General features: G+C 39.0%; 1 protein-coding gene across 3 annotated transcripts in view; it reads right to left on the reverse strand.

Moving 5' to 3' along the window:
• The window catches only part of GUCY1A1 (guanylate cyclase 1 soluble subunit alpha 1), a 60636-nt gene that overhangs the window by 23908 nt on the left and 18005 nt on the right, over positions 1–18723 (reverse strand). For all 3 annotated transcript variants that reach the window (XM_055336626.1, XM_055336627.1, XM_055336628.1), the window contains exons 2-3: positions 4042–4449; positions 483–544 (exon numbers count right to left, since the gene is read on the reverse strand). In XM_055336626.1, coding sequence (XP_055192601.1) covers positions 483–544; positions 4042–4296 — 317 coding nt within the window. In that variant the 5' untranslated portion in view covers positions 4297–4449. The remainder of the gene's footprint in view (positions 1–482; positions 545–4041; positions 4450–18723) is intronic.

The following is an 18723-nucleotide window of genomic DNA, read 5'->3' on the forward strand; positions in this document are numbered from 1 at the left end:
GGAAGTTTAAGCTGTGGGAGGTGGGGGTAGGGGTGGGCACTGGGACCCTGCTCCACTTTAGGAAGTATCCTGTAGGCAGGGAGCCTGTGCCTATCATCTGGGGTCCCTGCCTTACCTGTTAAGTATTGACAGTACCTCTTAGTTGGAAAGACTAGGCCTGATGGCTTGTTAAAAGCAGCAGTACATGGTGACATGGTTAAAATCATGGGCTCCGAGAAACCCAGGCTTGCAACTCAGTTGTGTCTTTGCATAAACAGCTGTCAAATCCTAAATATTTTACATGAACCTGGGCTTAGTGATGTATTCAATGTGAAAAATAAATGCACCTACTTTCAGATTAGTAGCAGTTAAAGCACTCAGTCCAGTTTCTCGCATACCACAGTGATTCGAAACATGTCGATGCAGTCACTAAGTGGTGGCTATTTGCAGGGGTGTCAGTAAGTGTAATGGGAGGTTCACACAACTAAAGTGGTTCAATTTACCTGCTTTCTTTTATTTTGTGTTTTGCCAATGTTCTCTGAAGTGCAAGGTTCAGCCGCTCCAACTAAAAAATGAAAAGAAATGTTTTAAACGTTCCCTTAAATCATAATTCATTTGAAGATACATACTTTTAAAATTTGTCCTGAAACTTTCTATCAAGCAGAAACATGATTACTTTACTGGTGAGCGTGGTGAATTTATGCTTCGGAAACGGAGACTGATTTTCTAGACGTTTCTCCAATCTGGGAAGAAACAATGAGCTTTGGCTAATTTGAGTTTGGATGTGGGCTGTGGCTCACAGGCTTTTTGCCCTTTGTGGGTGGTCTCGCTGACAGCCACAAAACAAGCTGAGTTGGGATCCAAATAGAAGACTCCAGTTTGGTAGTGCCAGGTCTTCCACGAAGGAATGGTGGGCACCACTTCCTCTGGGTCAGGAAATCCTCTTGGATGTGTTGCCAATACTTCAGTGTGAGCGGGGCTCAAGCCAAGCAAATTCCTGTTCTCACACCCAGCCCCCCACTGACTTTCTCAACTACAAATGCGGATTTATGTTTCATATTTCATTTACATGTCCTGGCCTAGAAAAGTCTGGAGCTATCTGTCTTTCCCTTTTCCCTAATCCCTTAAATCCAAGCTTTCACCAATGTCAGTTGATCACTGATTTCAAACAAATCTTGCATTTACCTTAACTTGTACTAACTTCCTTTCTTTAAACCAATTGTTTTCATCAAATCCTTACACTTTTACTCTCTTCTATTGATTTCTGAGTATTTCATGAGTTTTTCCACATTCTAAGTTATTTGTATGTAATCCTTGATGCTTCAGAAATACTTGACTATCTATTAATCTCTCTTAATCGCTTGTTTTCTCTAGTTGGTAAGTAGGATGTAGAGCGTTGGTTAGCAGTGCTTTGCATTCCATATAAAAACCATATGTATCTATACGTGTATTTATGTAATTGTTGATTCTTTCTGTAGTTTGTCCAGGGGAAGGGAAGAATTTTCTGGTTATGCTCCAAGTTGGGAAATTCCTTTTTCCCTAACAACTATTTATATCCCTCTTACAGTTTCCACTGGTCAAGTGAGGCAGCAGAGTTAAGCAAAATAGAACAAGCTTCTGTTTTAATAAAATGAGTTATGGGAAGGACTTTCAGTTTTAAAGTGCATATAGAGCTCAGGGGGAAAAATCTAGAATTTATTGGAAAAAAAAACAGAAATGAAAAGTTTGCATCGGATGAGCAATAACATTACACCTTTTCAGGCCCTTCTATTCTGCTACTCTGGAATGACAGCTCCCTATTCTAAATCTGCTAAGGATATTTATCCCCTCCTCTGCCAGAAAAAAAACAAACAAACCCAAAATACCACGATTGCATAGTTAAATTTAATTATCTAAAACAAGAACTATAATGTTGTCAAATGCTGTTTTGAGCCTCTCCTTTAGGTTGCTGATAGGATTAAAACTAAACAGTGGGCTAAGCATTAAATCTGTCTACATAAAAAAGAATCAATTAAAAAAAAGCTGTATTTAATCAAAGACACGCTGATGTTTGGACAGTTGATTAAATAATCTACACTGAATACCATACAGTCCAAAAACATCTGGTAGTGGGACATTTACTGTTATGAGGCAAATGGCCTCAGTTGTCAGAGTTCTACCTTTTATCCCTAGAGGTCCTATAGCTTTGCCTTCCCTGCTACGTGACGCTGTAGTCAAATTTTGATGGTTATTCCTGTGAGTTCACAAACAACACAGATTATTCTAAATAAAGAACCAGAGAAAAGGTAAAATGTCATTTAGAGTTGGTATTCAGAATGTTTTAAAAAGAGATTCCAACATGTGTCTGACTTCAATGGCAGGAATTCAAAATTTATCAAACAAAATAATGAAGCCAACATGGTAATGACAGGACCCAGGGAAAATATGGAAGCTCTCCAGCCTCCCCATCCTCACCATCTGTTCATCTCTGTGCATCTCACTCTGTTCTTGGAAATGAGAGTCCCAACCACTTCCCAGACGATGATGCCAACCAACTCCCTGAGAAGGATGACATCGCTCATCCTAGCCAAAGCTGGCTGTCTAGTAACTTGGGTGGGGTGTGAATAAGGAAATATTTCCATTTCAAAGACCATTAACCAAAGTACTATTGTGCTAATACTGTATTTGAAGTAAGTTCCTCCAACTTTCTGCTGATTCTAATTTCTCCATCTTCAAGATTCAATGCTAGTCTCTTCTTTCTCAGTCGCTCTAGTCATTCTGTTGACAGCAGTACTTGCTCTTCCCTTCGAAAGCTGTGCGACTGTAAAAGTCAAGTCGTTTAACCTCCCAGGTCCTTCCTGGGAATGAAACAAGATGACCTCTGAAGTTCCTTTAAGTTTCAAAACTCAGTAGCCTGTGGTTCTTCAGCGCTCCACACAAAGCAAAGGGGTGGTGTTGGGTTAACAGAAAATTTTCAGTGGATTATTATAGCTGGAGTCGGATTAGATCAATGTGCAATCTCCCAGATTAAGTGAGTTCATATAAAACTGTGAACACTGCCAGAGGGTGGAAGACATCATGAAGACTTTTCAGTTGCTCTTCTCTTTAGCCCTGCAGGAGGAGAGGAACTCTCCACATATCCCTGCATTCCTAAGATATGTGACCTCATTAGGGACGTGTCCTGTCCCCAGGGATGTCTTATAGGTGGATTAACAGAAGGTGCTCCAGATTTTGAAGTGGCAGGAGGCTAGGCAGTTCACAGAGCTGTATCAAGAAGTGCCCAAGCTAGGGGCACCTGGGTGGCTAAGTGGTTGAGTGTCTGCCTTTGGCTTAGGTTGTGAACCCGGGGTCCTGGGATCGAGTCTGACATCAGGCTCCCAGCAGGGAGCCTGCTTCTTCCTCTGCCTAAGTCTTTGCCTCTCTCTGTCTCTCATGAATAAATAAATAAAATCTTTAAAAAAAATGAAGAAGAAGAAGTGTCCGGAGCTAATTTGCAAGCACTGGGCCATGACCTTGACTCAAGGAAGCAGGTCAAGCCTGGCTTGTGCAGAGACTTCAGACACAGAGCCGGAGGTGGAAACGGAGATTTTCCCACCTCCACAAATGGGCAGGGAACGTATAACGCTCTTTGGAATTAGAAGAAAATGGATAGAAAAGAAGTCATTCTTCAAGGAATTTAATTTTAAGATAATAGCTAACAACTACCTAAGGCACTTAAGGGATGGCAAGGGCCATGGATTATTTCAGACCATGCTCATTAAAACTCTAGGGAGTAGGTACCGTTATTACTACCATTTTACAATAAGGAAGTTGAGGATAAGAGGGGCTAAGCAGTTGCTCAAAGTCATAAAGTTCATCAGAGTGCAGGACCCTTTAAAAGAATTCAAGATCTTAAACGTTTTAAGATTAAACACAATTTAAGAACATGATCATTTTCAAGGAGTGTGTTTATATGTTTCCAGGAAACAGTCTACATCTATTATAGCCTTGAAAGTGAGAAAGCACGCGTTTACATTTTCCTTTAAAAATACTCGTTTACAATTTTCAAAATATCAGTAAAATCTCAAAAGGGCAAGCACTCACCTCAGGAAAAATCAGTTTGCAAATACTCTCTGCTAAAGTGTGAAGATAGACTCGGCTCCTACTGGTCTTTCTTTGAGGAAGACTTCTTTGTACATTCTTCTCAGGGACATCCTGACAGATGGGCAGAGTTGCTTTGCCACTTTCTGAGGTTCCCGCTACCTCTTCTCCTGGCTCTTTGGGAACCTGCCCAGGTGCCAGTAAGGACAAAGGGCACTCCCCTGTGATCTTGAGATCCTTCAGCTTCGTGCAGAACATGGTGTTAGTGGCCTCTCACCCTGCTGTGGATCACCTCCGGAAAGCTGTTCTTTTTTTTTTTTTCTTTTTTTCTTTTTTTTGAAAGCTGTTCTTCTTATGCGGAGTGACAAACGGAAGCCACTAGCAGATCAAGAATACAGGTGACTGGAGTGTCTATGGGTAGTAGGAAGTCAGAACAGAAAGAGAAGTGATTTTGTGTACTTACGAAAACAGAAAAAGACAGGTGTCAAAAGGCAAAGACCTCATATTCATATATCATTTCCAAGTAGACAGAAAATTCTGGTGGACATGTCAGTTACAGAATGGATGAAATATTTGGTAAAGATCTTTAATGTGTGTATACTAGTAAAATACTTGGTTTTAGTATTTTTCAAATGGAACAGAGCTGTATTCCACATGTCCCTACCACAAACTACTGATTTCCATTTTTATAGCCCACTTGGTCTAGTTTGATTCCAAAAGAGTGAAACTTTATGGTTTTATGATAAGAGCCAAGTATAGGGCAGCCCCAGTGGCACAGCGGTTTAGTGCCGCCTGCAGCTCGGGGAGTGATCCTGGAGACCCGGGATCGAGTCCCACATCAGGCTCCCTGCATGGAGCTTCTCCCTCTGCCTGTGTCTCTGCCTCTCTCTTTCTGTGTCTCTATGAATAAATAAAATAAAAAATCTTTAAAAAAAATAAAAGCCAAGTATAAATCTATGTCTTAGTGCTAGTCCTACTATATTCTCATTATGCTCCCCTTTCCAAAAAATCAGGAGAGCAGAAACCAGTGTCTCCCAATATGGAAAAAAATATATATGTAGTGATGCTCAAGTATATGTTTATGGATCTGAAATGCTGAATTTTAGATGAAAAAAGATTAATTGAAATGTTAATTCAAAAGAAGATGCTTGTTTCTATAAATAGCAAAGGAATTTTGAAATATCATCAAAATGAAAAACAAATAATATTTTTTCAAAGAACTGATCCCTAATATCATGCCATTGGATTTGCAGGGGTCTCTGGATCTGAGGCTAGATGAAGTCTCTCTCCCAGAGGCCCACTGAAAACATATGTGCGGCTATTCCAGCATGTTTCCCTTGTAATTTTGTTTGTATTGATGTTGTGACTGTGAATCTCCACACACAATCCGCAACCAGGTAATTAGTTATCTGTCACTGAAACCGTCTGGTTAGGAATCCAGCTTGTCAGCCATACTAATGGTCTTGATTAACTGGGTTCACCAACTGCTTCCATTCTTTGAAACACACACACACACACAGTGAAAAGGAGTGCAAAAGGAGCCCAAGGTTACTTACTTCCTATGATGTAAGGTGCTGGGGAGTCTGTGTTTACAGTTAAGCCTCACACAAACCATATGACACATTATTGTTATTCTCACGGCGCCAGAGGCTCAACAGTTGAGGTTATTTTCTTTCATTTGACATGCCAGAAAGTGACAGCTAGGCTTCAAATCTAGGTCCATGTCACACCAGGGCCAATGTATTTTCTATGAACCCAAACTCCTAGACCAGTTTCTACGTAATCAGGCTTAGGTCATAAACTAGGATTCATTTAAAGATATGGTTTACATGTTTATATTAAAAAACAAACAAGAACATAATTCTCCTGCTCACAGGCTGGTAGCAGTTGAATCATCCAGGATAAAGCCTTGTATTTCAGTCTTTAGAACTGGAGATCAATTATTCCTTTTCTGTGTGCCTCAATACTCTTAATATGTTCTTAATGTGTGTAAGTAACAGCTTGTAATTTGTCACAGATAAGTTCTCTAATAAGTTTAGGACAATGGACAATTCATTTGCTGAACTGGGACAAATAAGGAAGCTACATTTGTCATCTGATGGCCCTTGGGCGTGTCGTCGGTTATTAGGTATGGGGGAAAGATTATGGATGCTGACAGGCCAGTAGAAGCTGCCAGTACTCTCTGTGAAAGCCCTACCCCAAATCTGTGATCATATGTAATTTATGAATCTTCAAGAAGATACAAGGAAGAGCCTATCTACTCACGAACAGAAAACACTTTCTGCCAGAATAGAATAGGGAGCTCTCTCAGCAGGCTACTGAGTGACCCAAAGTAATCTGGTGATAGAGAAAATGGTTACTTGGAGTCTGAAAGACCTAAAAATCCAAGGCTCTCAACCACCTTTAAGATTCAATTCTGGGGTGGGGGGGATCCCTGGTTGGCTCAGCGGTGAGCGCCTGCCTTCAGCCCAGGGCGTGATCCTGGAGTCCCGGGATCAAGTCCCATGTCGGGCTCCCTGCATGGAGCCTGCTTCTCCCTCTGCCTGTGTCTCTGCCTCTCTCTCTCTCTCTCTCTGTGTGTCTCTCATGAATAAATAAATAAAATCTTTAAAAAAAAAAGATTCAATTCTGAGAAAATATATGTTTCTCATTCTTTACTACATCCGAATGTAGCTATTACTATGCACTAACTCCTGTCCTCATACATGCTTTAGATCAGTGGACAGTGGGCCTTTCTGTAAAGGGCCGGAGAGAGATAATTTCAGTTTTGTGGGTTTCTATCAATGACTTAACGCCTGCCATTCCAGCATGAAAGCAACCACAGCTGATATACGAAGGAATGGTATGGATGTGTTCCAATACAACTGAATTTGCAAAAACAGGCTGTGGACTTGGCCCTCAGATGGGCCCTATCCATTTGGATCAAGCCATAGCTTGCTGACCTCTGGTTATAGAAAGCTGAGCAGGTTAACTGAAGCATTTTAAGCCAAATATAATTCTGCTTATAGGACCAGAGCTACTTCCTCATCTCCTCTACCCACCCCACCCTCAAAATATAGCAGCCTTTGTGCATCTGTTTTGTTCAACTTGAAAGTAAAAAAAAAAAAAAAAGACAGCATAGTAGATAATATTAAATAACCATAAAAATTATAATGCCATTATTGTACATAATTTTTAGGAAGAAAAAGCTATAATAACTGAATGCCATGATTTCAATTATATCAAGATATGACCACAATAACTAGAAGAAGAAAGTATTCGAAAAAAAAGGAAAGCAAAAAAATAAATTAGAAGATTCTAGATTGGGGATCCCTGGGTGGCGCAGCGGTTTGGCGCCTGCCTTTGGCCCAGGGCGCGATCCTGGAGACCCGGGATCAAATCCCACATCGGGCTCCCGGTGCATGGAGCCTGCTTCTCCCTCTGCCTGTGTCTCTGCCTCTCTCTCTCTCTCTCTGTGACTATCATAAATAAATAAAAATTAAAAAAAAAAAAGAAGATTCTAGATTGGATCTGATGAAGGTATAGAACTGCTCCCTGAAATAAATTACTCTGGTACATATCAGAATTTTATTTTGGGACTTCGGAGTTTGACATAATACAGTTTATGATAACATCTCCCATTAACTTTAGGCTTTTCATTAATGTTGGATTTCAACCCTTGTCCCTAAACCCAATACTTTGATTCTCTGCCTCCTATGCAATCTCAGAAGGATAAAACGGACCAGTCAACCTTGAAATTCTCTCTTCTCTGGGTTGCACAGCACTGTAATTTCCAGAAAATGTGTCTAACACTGTTTTTTACTAAGTAAAAACAGCAACGGGAAACAACTTGTACTTAGTTTAAGATCAGCTAAGTGTTTAATCTCATTAAATCACATATATATAAACAAGCTAATTAGCATTCTTCATCTGCTCAACCGATGAAATTACATTACGAAACAGATGTACTCAACGCAGATACCTTGGAAACCTATGTTTGCCTTGTGTTTGCCTGCTAGGAAGACAGAAAATGTTCTTCAACTAAACCAGTGATGATTTTTAGGTGTAACCTTAGCAGTGACTCTGGAAATGGTTTGGTCAGTGGCTGAACACAGTAGATAGCTGGTTGTAAAAATGAGAGTAACACAGTAAAGGAAAAACAAATTAATTAATGAACTTGGTGACAAGGCCTTGGCGAGCAGTGGGATATATGTTCTCAGAAACTCAGAGAGGTATTTGCCATCTTCAAGGTTGATGATTAAACAGCTTCCAGATATACTGAATGCTCTCTCCCTTTTACTGGTAAGTGATTAACTCCGTTATGGTGGGAATAATGACCCAGCTTTTGACCTCATATTAATAACCAGGATGCATGATTGTTCAGGTAAAGAGGCTATCCATCATTTAAACTCTAGAGTTACACACAAAAATCTTGTTTCCTACTTATAAAAAGACCAGAGAGAGGGACGCCTGGGTGGCTCAGCGGTTGAGTGTCTGCCTTTGACCCAGGCCCTGATCCTGGAGTTGTGGGATCAAGTCCCACATCAGGCTCCCTGCAGGGAGCCTGCTTCTCTCTCTGCCTGTGTCTCTGCCTCTCTCTCTGTGTCTCTCATGAATAAATAAATAAAATCTTTAAAAAATAAAATAAAAATAAAAAAATAAGAAGACCAGAGAGAAAATAACCCATAAGGACTCTGCCACAGAAAGCCTCTTTTACAACAGCAAGTCTTAAAGAGCAGATTTCAAATTAGAAATTGGGGTGTGTGGGAGGAGCCTAAGAACGAAGTCTCCATAGTAAAAGCAAACAGTTACATCCACTGTCCAATATCGGGCCTAGGACCTAGCCCTGCCAAAATCTGTGGTTAAAGAGATATATGTGTTTTAAGATCAAATTCCAAAGTCTAAAATTTTAAGAGTAGCTGAAAGGAGAAGAGAATTTGGAAACACAAATGCCTTAGTGTGGACAAAGTTTGCATACAGTAGCACAAACTCATCACCATTTTCATAAACTGGTGTCAAGCTTAATTTTCAGGCAGACCAGAAACCTAAAGCTTTTATTCTTCAAAAATTGAAAAAAAATCAAATAAAACTCCATAAACCAGCCTTTTACGGTGTGTTTCTTTTCCTTTTGCAGTGGGAAATATTTATAGAACTTTCCTCTGTGATATATCAGGAAAGCAGGACAAAGTACTAGAAAAACTGGTATGAATGTCCAAGTCACTCCAGTACTAAGTTAAAAAATAAAAGCAAGCAAATATCAGATTATTTTATCTCCTCATGCTTCCCGAGCTTTAGCATTATCTCTGCTAGGTATGGGGGATGATTATGGATGCGGACAGGCCAGTAGAAGCTGCCACTACTCTCTGTTACTTACAGTCCTACCCCAAATCTGTGATATGTAATTTATGAATCATACATCTTGAAAGATCAAGCCTTGGGTGCTGTGTTCATTTCCTTAAGAAATATTTATTCCTAAGTCTACAACTCCCCGGCTTTTGCTTCCACTGTGTTACTGACACTTTCCTTGTTCAATTCAATGACAATTTCTGAAAAGTTAAAGCTCATGAACCTTTTGGGTTTTAACATACTTGATGAATTCACCATGCCATTTGCATTTTCTTTTTCAAAATCTCCACACCCACTGATTCTTTGATACTTCTACTGCATTTACTCCTCATTCTGCTCAATAGGTATTTGTGGATGGTCTACTATGTGTTAGGCATTCTTTTAGATGCAGAATAAAGGACATTGCCTGGCCTCTTGGAGTTTACATCTGGCAGGGGAACTATTTCAGACACTTCAGTGCTATATGCGATGCATGCTACAGAAAGGGGAAGTGCACAGCGAGTCTGAGAGCGCAAACCAGGGATCCAGACCCTGTCCCAGGAGGAAGAGACATCTGAGCTGAGCTGTGACCCTGAACTGGGTCAAGAAAGTTCCAAACAGAACAGCATTGCTTGGAGGCCAAGACAGATCTGGTCATGTTCTAGGAACCAAGATAATTCCAGCATGGCTAGAGCATGGGTCAGGGAGAGCAAGGTGGTAGGGAAGGGAGCTGAGACAGGCAGAGGCCAGGATTGTGGAGGGCTCTCTAAACCTTGTTAAACAAAGAAAACTATTCTAAGAGCAACCACCTAAATAAAAGACTAATAAGGAAGAATGTGAATAGATTGGGTTGTATTTTTAAAAGATTATTTGGAGTGGAGAATGAGGAATGTGTCAGAGTTGGACAGGTGGCTGATCTGGGATGGACTAAAATAATGACCTTAGGATGAAAAAGTGGATCAATTCCAGAAGTATTTCAGCTAGAGAATCTATAGCCCTTGGCTACTGACTGGATATGAGGGCTGAAGGAGAGCAAGGACATATTCCTCCAACTGTACTTCTCGATACCATAGCCAAGAAAGGAGTCCAGGGCCTGTGGAGAGCAACCAAGAGTCCATAATCCATTTCCCATGACTTTGGTTATTCAACTGAGCCCAGATTTTGGGTTTTCACTATTACATAACACCTTGTGGGAGTCAGAGTGCTCCAACTTTCTTGCTAAAATCTCCTTTTGGAAAGTAATTTCTCCTTCTTCAAAAGCCCAGACGTGGGAAAGCTGACTCCAGTTTATGTTACAAAACAGAGCATTCACCTTCCAACACTGCATGTGCACATACGCATAAGGTGTCTCCAGCGATCTGTGAGAGTGAAGGCTACTTACCTTGAATTTTTGTAACTGGAGAGCCCATACTGTCAACCTTTCCGAAACAAAGAAGTGAGCTCTAAGGGCAACAGCAACCTCAGTTATGTGACCAAAATACTAGAAATTCCCCCTCACCTGATGTCAACTGCCTCACCAAAGCTACAGTAGCCATGCAACTTATGTTTTATAATAATTATAATAATAGTTATATCTAGTACTGATAATTATAATTTAATAAACTGTATTCTCTCTCTTTACAATTTATTTATTTGAGAGAGAGAGAGAGTGTGTGTGTGTATATGTGAGGGTGGGTCAGAGAGAGAGAGAGAGAGAGAGAAGTATACTCTACTGAGCATGGAGTCCCACATGGGGCTTGATTCCAGGACCCCGAGATTACAACCTGAGCCAAAATCAACAGTCGACACTCAATTGACTGAGCCACCCAGGTGCCCCAAATTGTATTACTGCTTTATTAAAAATAAGGTGGGTGTGATTCACAATCTGTTTTCACTGGAATTGGGAGCAATTCTCTAATATCTGTAAAGTAACACCAGAGTTTAGTATAGTCTATAGTAGGGAGATTTTAACTCTAACAATTAGCATTATGTGATTCTCAATTTTTATATCCAAATGTTTACATCCAAATGTTTTATACCTAAAGAACAAAACCTTTGGGAGGATAAATCCTAAATCTCTATGTTCAGGACTTTCTAGTGTGATTATCACTGAAATTTGAATATATGCACTTAGTATGTCTTCAAGTTAAATACCATTACCACTTACAGTAGGTCATGTAGGTCATGTGGAAATCAGATAAATATTTCAATATTTTGTCCCTGAAATACATAAAACAATTTCCTGCAGCTATTTCTGTAATTCCCATCATTGTTCTATGACTAAAATAGTTCCTTAGAGACTTAGTCATTTAAAAATATATTTACTGAAAATATAACAATTATTATGGAAGAAGCTAAATGAGAAATGGAGTTCCCTTTTACATCATAAAAATTCTTTTTGTTTCTATCAATTTTCATATAAATACTGTGTATTTCTGTGATGTGAACTGGTTCATACGCAGTCCTAAAGAGGGAATAATGTCCGTATAAAGTAGCAGCCATGCTGGATTTCCAACCACCTCGTGGTCTTCCTCCTACCTCACTCTGACCACTGTCCCATCTTGGAAGTACTTATTAGACCTTTCCTCTATTTTTCTCCTTGTCTCCATAACTCAGCAGGCTCAGCACTTTCTTATAATTTATTCAGCTTTCCCCCTAATATCAGGCCTATCATTAATTGCAGTATTCCTTAGAATGCAATCAGTCTTTTTACCTAAATTTGTATGATTTTTATGATTGTTGTTGCTTTTGTTGGCGCTCATAGGGTTTACTGGTTTCACTCTAACACATTTTCTTCCCACAAGCCCTTTTATTTTTAGTGCAGTTTTGCAGCATATGAGGTTTTTCAGGAACACATATATCGTATTATTCTAGAAATGCCTGTATGCTCAACAATGTTTGATTTAACTTTGCAAGGAAGATGAAAAGCTAACTTAATTACCTAGAAAAAAACACTCAATAAGTTCACATTCTTGAAGAGTCTACAGATTCCATTATGATATGATACAGGTAGTATAGCCTGATGAAACTTTTAAAATGAAAACAGGTCCATGATGATTAAACAGTTGGGCTGATTGACAAATTTAATTTAAGTGGCACAATAAAATTACTGACCATCCAACATCTAGACTTCTCCATTTTCTCTCTCTCTTTTTTTTAGTTTTGGCCAGTCAGGAAGACCTGGAAACACATCTTTGATTTCACATACATGCATACATACACATACACACTTACTTCCCCTCTTGTCTCTTGTGCAATGATGACTTTTTTTAAGTGTCTGAGATTATATATTAATATCCATATACCTGAAGATGATGATCATGAGAGAGACTTCATGATTGGAGAGGTGAGTTCACACAGATGTCAGTGCCATGCACAGTTGTGCCCTAAAGTGGTAGACTGAGTGTAGAAGCGACTGAGCTCAGGCTCTAGGACCAGGTGGTCTGTGTCTGCTTCTTGCCTCTACCATGGACCAGTTCTGTGACCTTAAGTTCTGAACTTCACTGCCACTTTCTCGATCTGGAAAATAGGGATGCTGACAGCAACTATCTCATAAATGTGTTGTGAAAGTAAACAAATTTATTAAAGTAAACAAATTGACAAATGCAAAGCACTTACAAAAGTACCTGGCGCCCAACATGTAATGATTAATGTTGACTATCACAATTCCTACTTGGCAGGAGCACAATGCTACACAAGTTTGTTAATGTCACTGAGTTCCTGTTATCTCAACTGTGAAATGGTAAAATGGTGATGAAACAAGGATATATGAAGGATTAGAGAAAAATCTATGCAAAGGTATTGTGCAAGAGAATCATGCTCAATGAAGTCACAAAATCAAAGATTGACAAATTTATTCCATTTCCGCCGAAAGATCCACTAACATTGACACCTTTGGCACCTTTCCTATTAGCGCTCAAAACCAGTTTAAGGGAACTTGTAATTCTCAATTTTTATACCTAAAGATTGGTATACTCTCCAAATTTGGAAAACATTCTCTACCTGAAGAACATTAATGCATACCAAGAAAATAGTATCTATGTCAATAATTAGTGTTTATTTTATTGAATTACAAAATAATAGAGTTTACAGCATGGCCCAGAAGAGTAATATTCTAATATGGTTTTATTTTATATAATTCCACTAGCTAATAAGTTGCATGCCAAATTTCTTTAATAGAATATTAGAATAAAAATTGGACTGTGCTAGATTTTAAACCCGTTTTTCCACTCATGAAACCAAACTTGTGATATAAATCAAGCAAATCTTACATCGCTGAAGTACATACTATATTCTACAAACCCACATTATTCCCAATGCGGAAAACGTTTTAAACAAAATAAACCTGTAATGACCAAACTGACATAGAAATTCTGCGGTATTTGATTTTCTTTTCCTAGAATGCTAGGTTGACAAATGATTAGTATTGTTATACAAACAATCTTGCCTCCAATCACTGCTTTCATAAACTATCTCAATATTGATTCAGGGCTAACTCTTTTATGTGCTTACCTTCTCAATGTGTACTTATTTTGTAGAAAGGTTTAAGAGATGGGTAGGATGTTAATTTTAGGTTATTTGTGAAATCAAGTGAAGTCAGCCAGAGTCTTATTAAAATAGGAGACACCATGGTTTCTAAGAAGAGTAAAATGGATTCTGGTTTAGATTGTCACACCTGTGGAGAACTTGAATTAACATTTTAATAATGAGGAGATATCAAAGTGGTCTCATCTTTTATTTTTATTTTAAGATTTTATTTATTTACTCATGAGAGACACAGAGAGAGGCAGAGGAATAGACAGAGGGAGAAGCAGGCTCCCTGTGGGGAGCCTGATGTGGGACTGGATCCCAGGACCCCAGGATCACAACCTGAGCTGAAAGCAGACACTCAACCACTGAGCCACCCAGGCCTCCCGACCATTAGTGATTAACTAACTCAACCTTCAAACTCTCTCCTCTCTCTAGAGGTCACGCAGGGACACAGAATTCTAATCCTCTCCTCATGTGGTTGGTTCCCCTGGCAACCAGGCCCCATCCCAAAGCTACCCAGGAGCCTTATCACTTTGGAGATTCCTTAGGTTTTAGCAGTTGTGTGCCAGGAAACAACAGGCAGAAGCCAAATATATATTTCTTATTCTGTCACAGTATGGCTGTGTTCCAATGAAACTTTATTTATGGACACTGAAATTTGAATCTCATAGAGTGTACATGTATTGTGAAGTTTTCTTTTTTGGATTTAGTCAACCATTTACTAAGATAAAGACCATTCTTAGCTCTAGGGCAGAACAAGAACAGGCATCAGGTTGGATTTCACCACCGTTCGTCAACCCCTGTTTTAAAAGGTCCTAAGACGGGCACCTGGGTGGCTCAGTCAGTTGAGCATCTGACTCTTGATTTCAGCTCAGGTCATGATCTCAGGGTTATGAGACTGAGTCCCCATCAGGCTCCGAGTGGCATGGAGCCTGCTTAAAGTTTTCTCTGTCCACCCTGCCCCGACCCACTCATCCACACTCTCTTTCTCTGAAGAAAGCAGAGTGGGGAGGGTTCCTGAGAGTCCAATGTTTTCCTGAGTGGTAGTTTAGCTTTATCTGACCTTCCCATTCCTGGCCCAGTCTAGGCATCTCCTTCACTGCCTGCACCTGTACTATTGGTATATTTGTTTCTGTTCTCTTTTTTTCTCTTTGTTGACAGAAAGTATTTACAAGTCTTAAGTTTTCATGGCTTTAAAGTTTGGAGCCCATTTTCTCAACATCTTGAGAAAAGTTTCAAGGACTGGGTTAGAAGACTCATGAAGGTCACTATTGTGTCTTCTTCCAGAATCTTCTTTCAAATATGACACGTTAAAGCCCAGATAATTCTATTTTCCTCTACTACTGGGTGAGTTTTGTTCCAGTCAGATCACCCCTTCCTTCCCATCAAAGTTGAGGCCACTTCGGGGCACCTGGGTGGCTCAGTGGTTGAGTGTCTACCTTCAGCTCAGGTCGTGATCTAGGTTCGCATCAGGCTTCCCACAGAGAGCCTGCTTCTCCCTCTGCCTATGTTTCTGCCTCTCTCTCAGTGTCTCCCATGAATAAATAAATAAAATCTTTTAAAGAAATCACTAATGGTCAATGATTTCATCAATCACGCCTACCTAATGAAGCCTCCATAAAAAATCCTAACCAAAGGGGTTTTGGCGAGCTTTTGGTATGTTGAACACATGGAGGTGCTAGGTGGGTAACACACCTGGGGAAGGCAAGTGAAAGTTGTATTTTGAAAAAGACCTTCCTCTTCTACATTTCACCCTGAGATCCCACCCTGGACACTCTAGGAACGATGTTTCTCTGGAAGTTCCTGGGGATATGATGGGCAGTCAGGGGCCTTCTTGAGTTTTCAGTTCAACAGCAGAGCTTTTCTGACTCGTGAGACAGAAAATGACCTTTTGTCACCAACAGTGGGATCCAGATCCCCGATGGTCATGCTGGAACCGGGCCAGCAAAAGAAACGCAGCAGAGTCCAGCACAAATTCCATTCCTTCTGAACTTTTACATAATGATTAAATTAAAAGAAATCATTACCAGAAGTAAATTCTGGCTTCTGAACACGTCCTTTGCAGGTATATATTTGGATACGGACAAAGCTACATGTTGAGAAAGGCTGAGTTCATTCCCATTAAATCCCAAACCACAACCATATTATTTTAATGCCTTTTTACAACTAATTGATTCAAAATGGGAAAAGTTAAAAGAAACTTTCCTGATCGTACTAAACTCCAGGCAATTTTTCTTCTCCATTTCAGTATCTCTTATATGAAAGTGAACATAAAGATGGCATTTACATAATAGAGGCTTAGAACTAGAAAAGATGTTAGAGACCATGTATTGTAGCCCTTCCTGCTTACAGATGATAGAACAGAGGTCAGATTTCAATGACTTGGCCCAGACCTCAAAGTTATTGAGGTGTAGAGGTCAGTTGGGAACTCAGGCAGATGGACTACAAGCCCAGAATTTACTCCACTATCCAGCTGACCTTTGATAAACATGAATTTGAACTGCACTGGTCCACTCACACACTGATTTTTCCCCCCAATAAATACAGTACAGTACTGTCCATATATTTTCCTTATGATTTCCTCAATAACATTTTCTTTTCTGTAACTTATGCTATTGTAAAAATGCGCTATATAATACATATGCTGCAGAGAATATATGTTAATTGGCTTGATGCTATTGGTAAGGCTTCCAGTCAACAGTAGGCTACGAGTACCTAAGTTTAAGGTCAAAAATCATGTGGATTTTCAACTGTGCAGGGGTCAGTGTCCTTAGCCCCCACATTGTTCAAGTATCAACTATACTTTTATCACCCCTTCAAATGAAATGCAGAAAAGCTCCCCTTTTGTGAATCCCCAAGAATTGCAAGGACTGCTTTGAGAAAAATTTAACACTTAGTAATATTAGTTTTCAATTTTTAAAATTTATTTTTAACAGTAATTTTAATTCAAATTCCACCCTTAATAATTTGAGAGTTAAAAATACTTCAGCTCAGTCCAATCAGGAGTTTGCATTTCATCCATACATCATATTATTATTAATAATATTAATTGATTAATATTAATATGTGTCATAAGATTGCTTTGGCTGTCTTAGTTTCTACAATATTTCCCCAGACTCTTTTACATGATTTTCTTATCACCACTTGAACTTTGTCAGGAAGCTATCTTAAGTCCTTTTTCAATTCTCTAAAAATATTTTCTGAATAACGTTATTTATGATCCAATCCTTGCCACTTAATTGAAAGTAGGTATGGGGGCACCTGGGTGGCTCAGTGGGTTGAGCATCTGACTTTTATTTTCAGCTCAGGTCCTAATCTCTGGGTTGTGATATCAAGCCCCACTTCAGCTCCTCACTCAGCACAGAGCCTGCTTGAGGCTCCCTCCTCCCCCCACTGCTTTCTTGCTCTCTAAAATAAATAAATAGGGATCCCTGGGTGGCGCAGCGGTTTGGCGCCTGCCTTTGGCCCAGGGCGCGATCCTGGAGACCCGGGATTGAATCCCACATCGGGCTCCCGGTGCATGGAGCCTGCTTCTCCCTCTGCCTATGTCTCTGCCTCTCTCTCTCTCTCTCTCTGTGGGACTATCATAAATAAATAAAAATTAAAAATTCAAAATAAAAATAAATAAATAAATAAATAAATAAATAAATAAATAAATAAATAAAATCTTAAAAAAAAGTCAGTATCTTTCCAGGCTTAATCTAACCAGCCAATGTAGATCACAATATATTTAACTTTGGACTTCCAATGAGTTATTTTATGCTGTAATTAAATGACAGAGTAACTGAGTGGAAGTCATCTTTATAAACATGGAAGGAGTTAGATAGCTTAAATCTTTATTATCAAATTCACTCATTTTTTAATTTTTATTTTCATTGGATCCTGTGTATGCATAGACACAAATACATATATACATATATGTATATTATATATATTATATATATATGGCATACAACTTGAGAAGAAAAATGTCTCAAAAAGTTTTCCTATATGTTTGCCTTTTCTATTTTATTATTCTGTATTTACCATCTGATTTATTTTTATTACTTTTCTTTTTTTATTTATTGTTTACCTTTTTTGAAAGGGAGAAATCTTGTTATAGATGGAAATTTATGAAGTTTACTGAGGTACAAGAAAGAACCCAATAATGCTTAGGTAATTACCTATGCTCTTTTCTACTTCTCTGTTAAATCAGCTAAATGAAAAAATATACATGTTTCCTATAGTTCATTGCTTTATCAGAAGCACTGAGTACAAAACATCATATATTATTTGGTATTCAATAAATACGAACTAATGTCAATAAAACATACTAATATAGGGCCATTCTTATAAATAACACAAAAGACAAAACTCAGGCAAAAAAAGTATATAAAATAGAAGTAAAATGAGGCCTATAAAATTTATTGTTTCTTGAAAACAAGTTTTATAATCAAGTATTAATAAATCAACATAATTCGATCAATACTAAGTTTCTGAAAAAAAGAGAAAATTTTCTTTAATTTTCTTCAAAGTCTAGAATGGGTGATATATTTTTTCTTAAATGGCTAATAGAAAGTGGAGAACAGATAGAGATAGAAAAATAATGATGTTTATAAGAAACATTGCTTTTAGGCAGTGGCAGCACAAAGATAATCAGGGAAAGCTTCTTGGAATGCATGGAATTGGAGCTTGCATTTAAAAATGAGTAGGGTTTGGCCATAAAGTCATTAGCAAAAACTCCTGCCAGAGAAGGAGAGCAGTTAGTGAACATGAGGACTGAAGGAAGTTGTGGGAAGGGGCAGGAAAGCATGGGTGCTAGAGATATTATAAAACTAAAGTTGGCATCACATGGCAAATGACTAGATCTGAGGAACAAGAGGACATTGAGGT

The sequence above is a fragment of the Nyctereutes procyonoides genome, unplaced genomic scaffold (assembly GCF_905146905.1).
Source record: "Nyctereutes procyonoides isolate TBG_1078 unplaced genomic scaffold, NYPRO_anot_genome, whole genome shotgun sequence".
NCBI classification, from domain to species: Eukaryota; Metazoa; Chordata; class Mammalia; order Carnivora; family Canidae; genus Nyctereutes; species Nyctereutes procyonoides.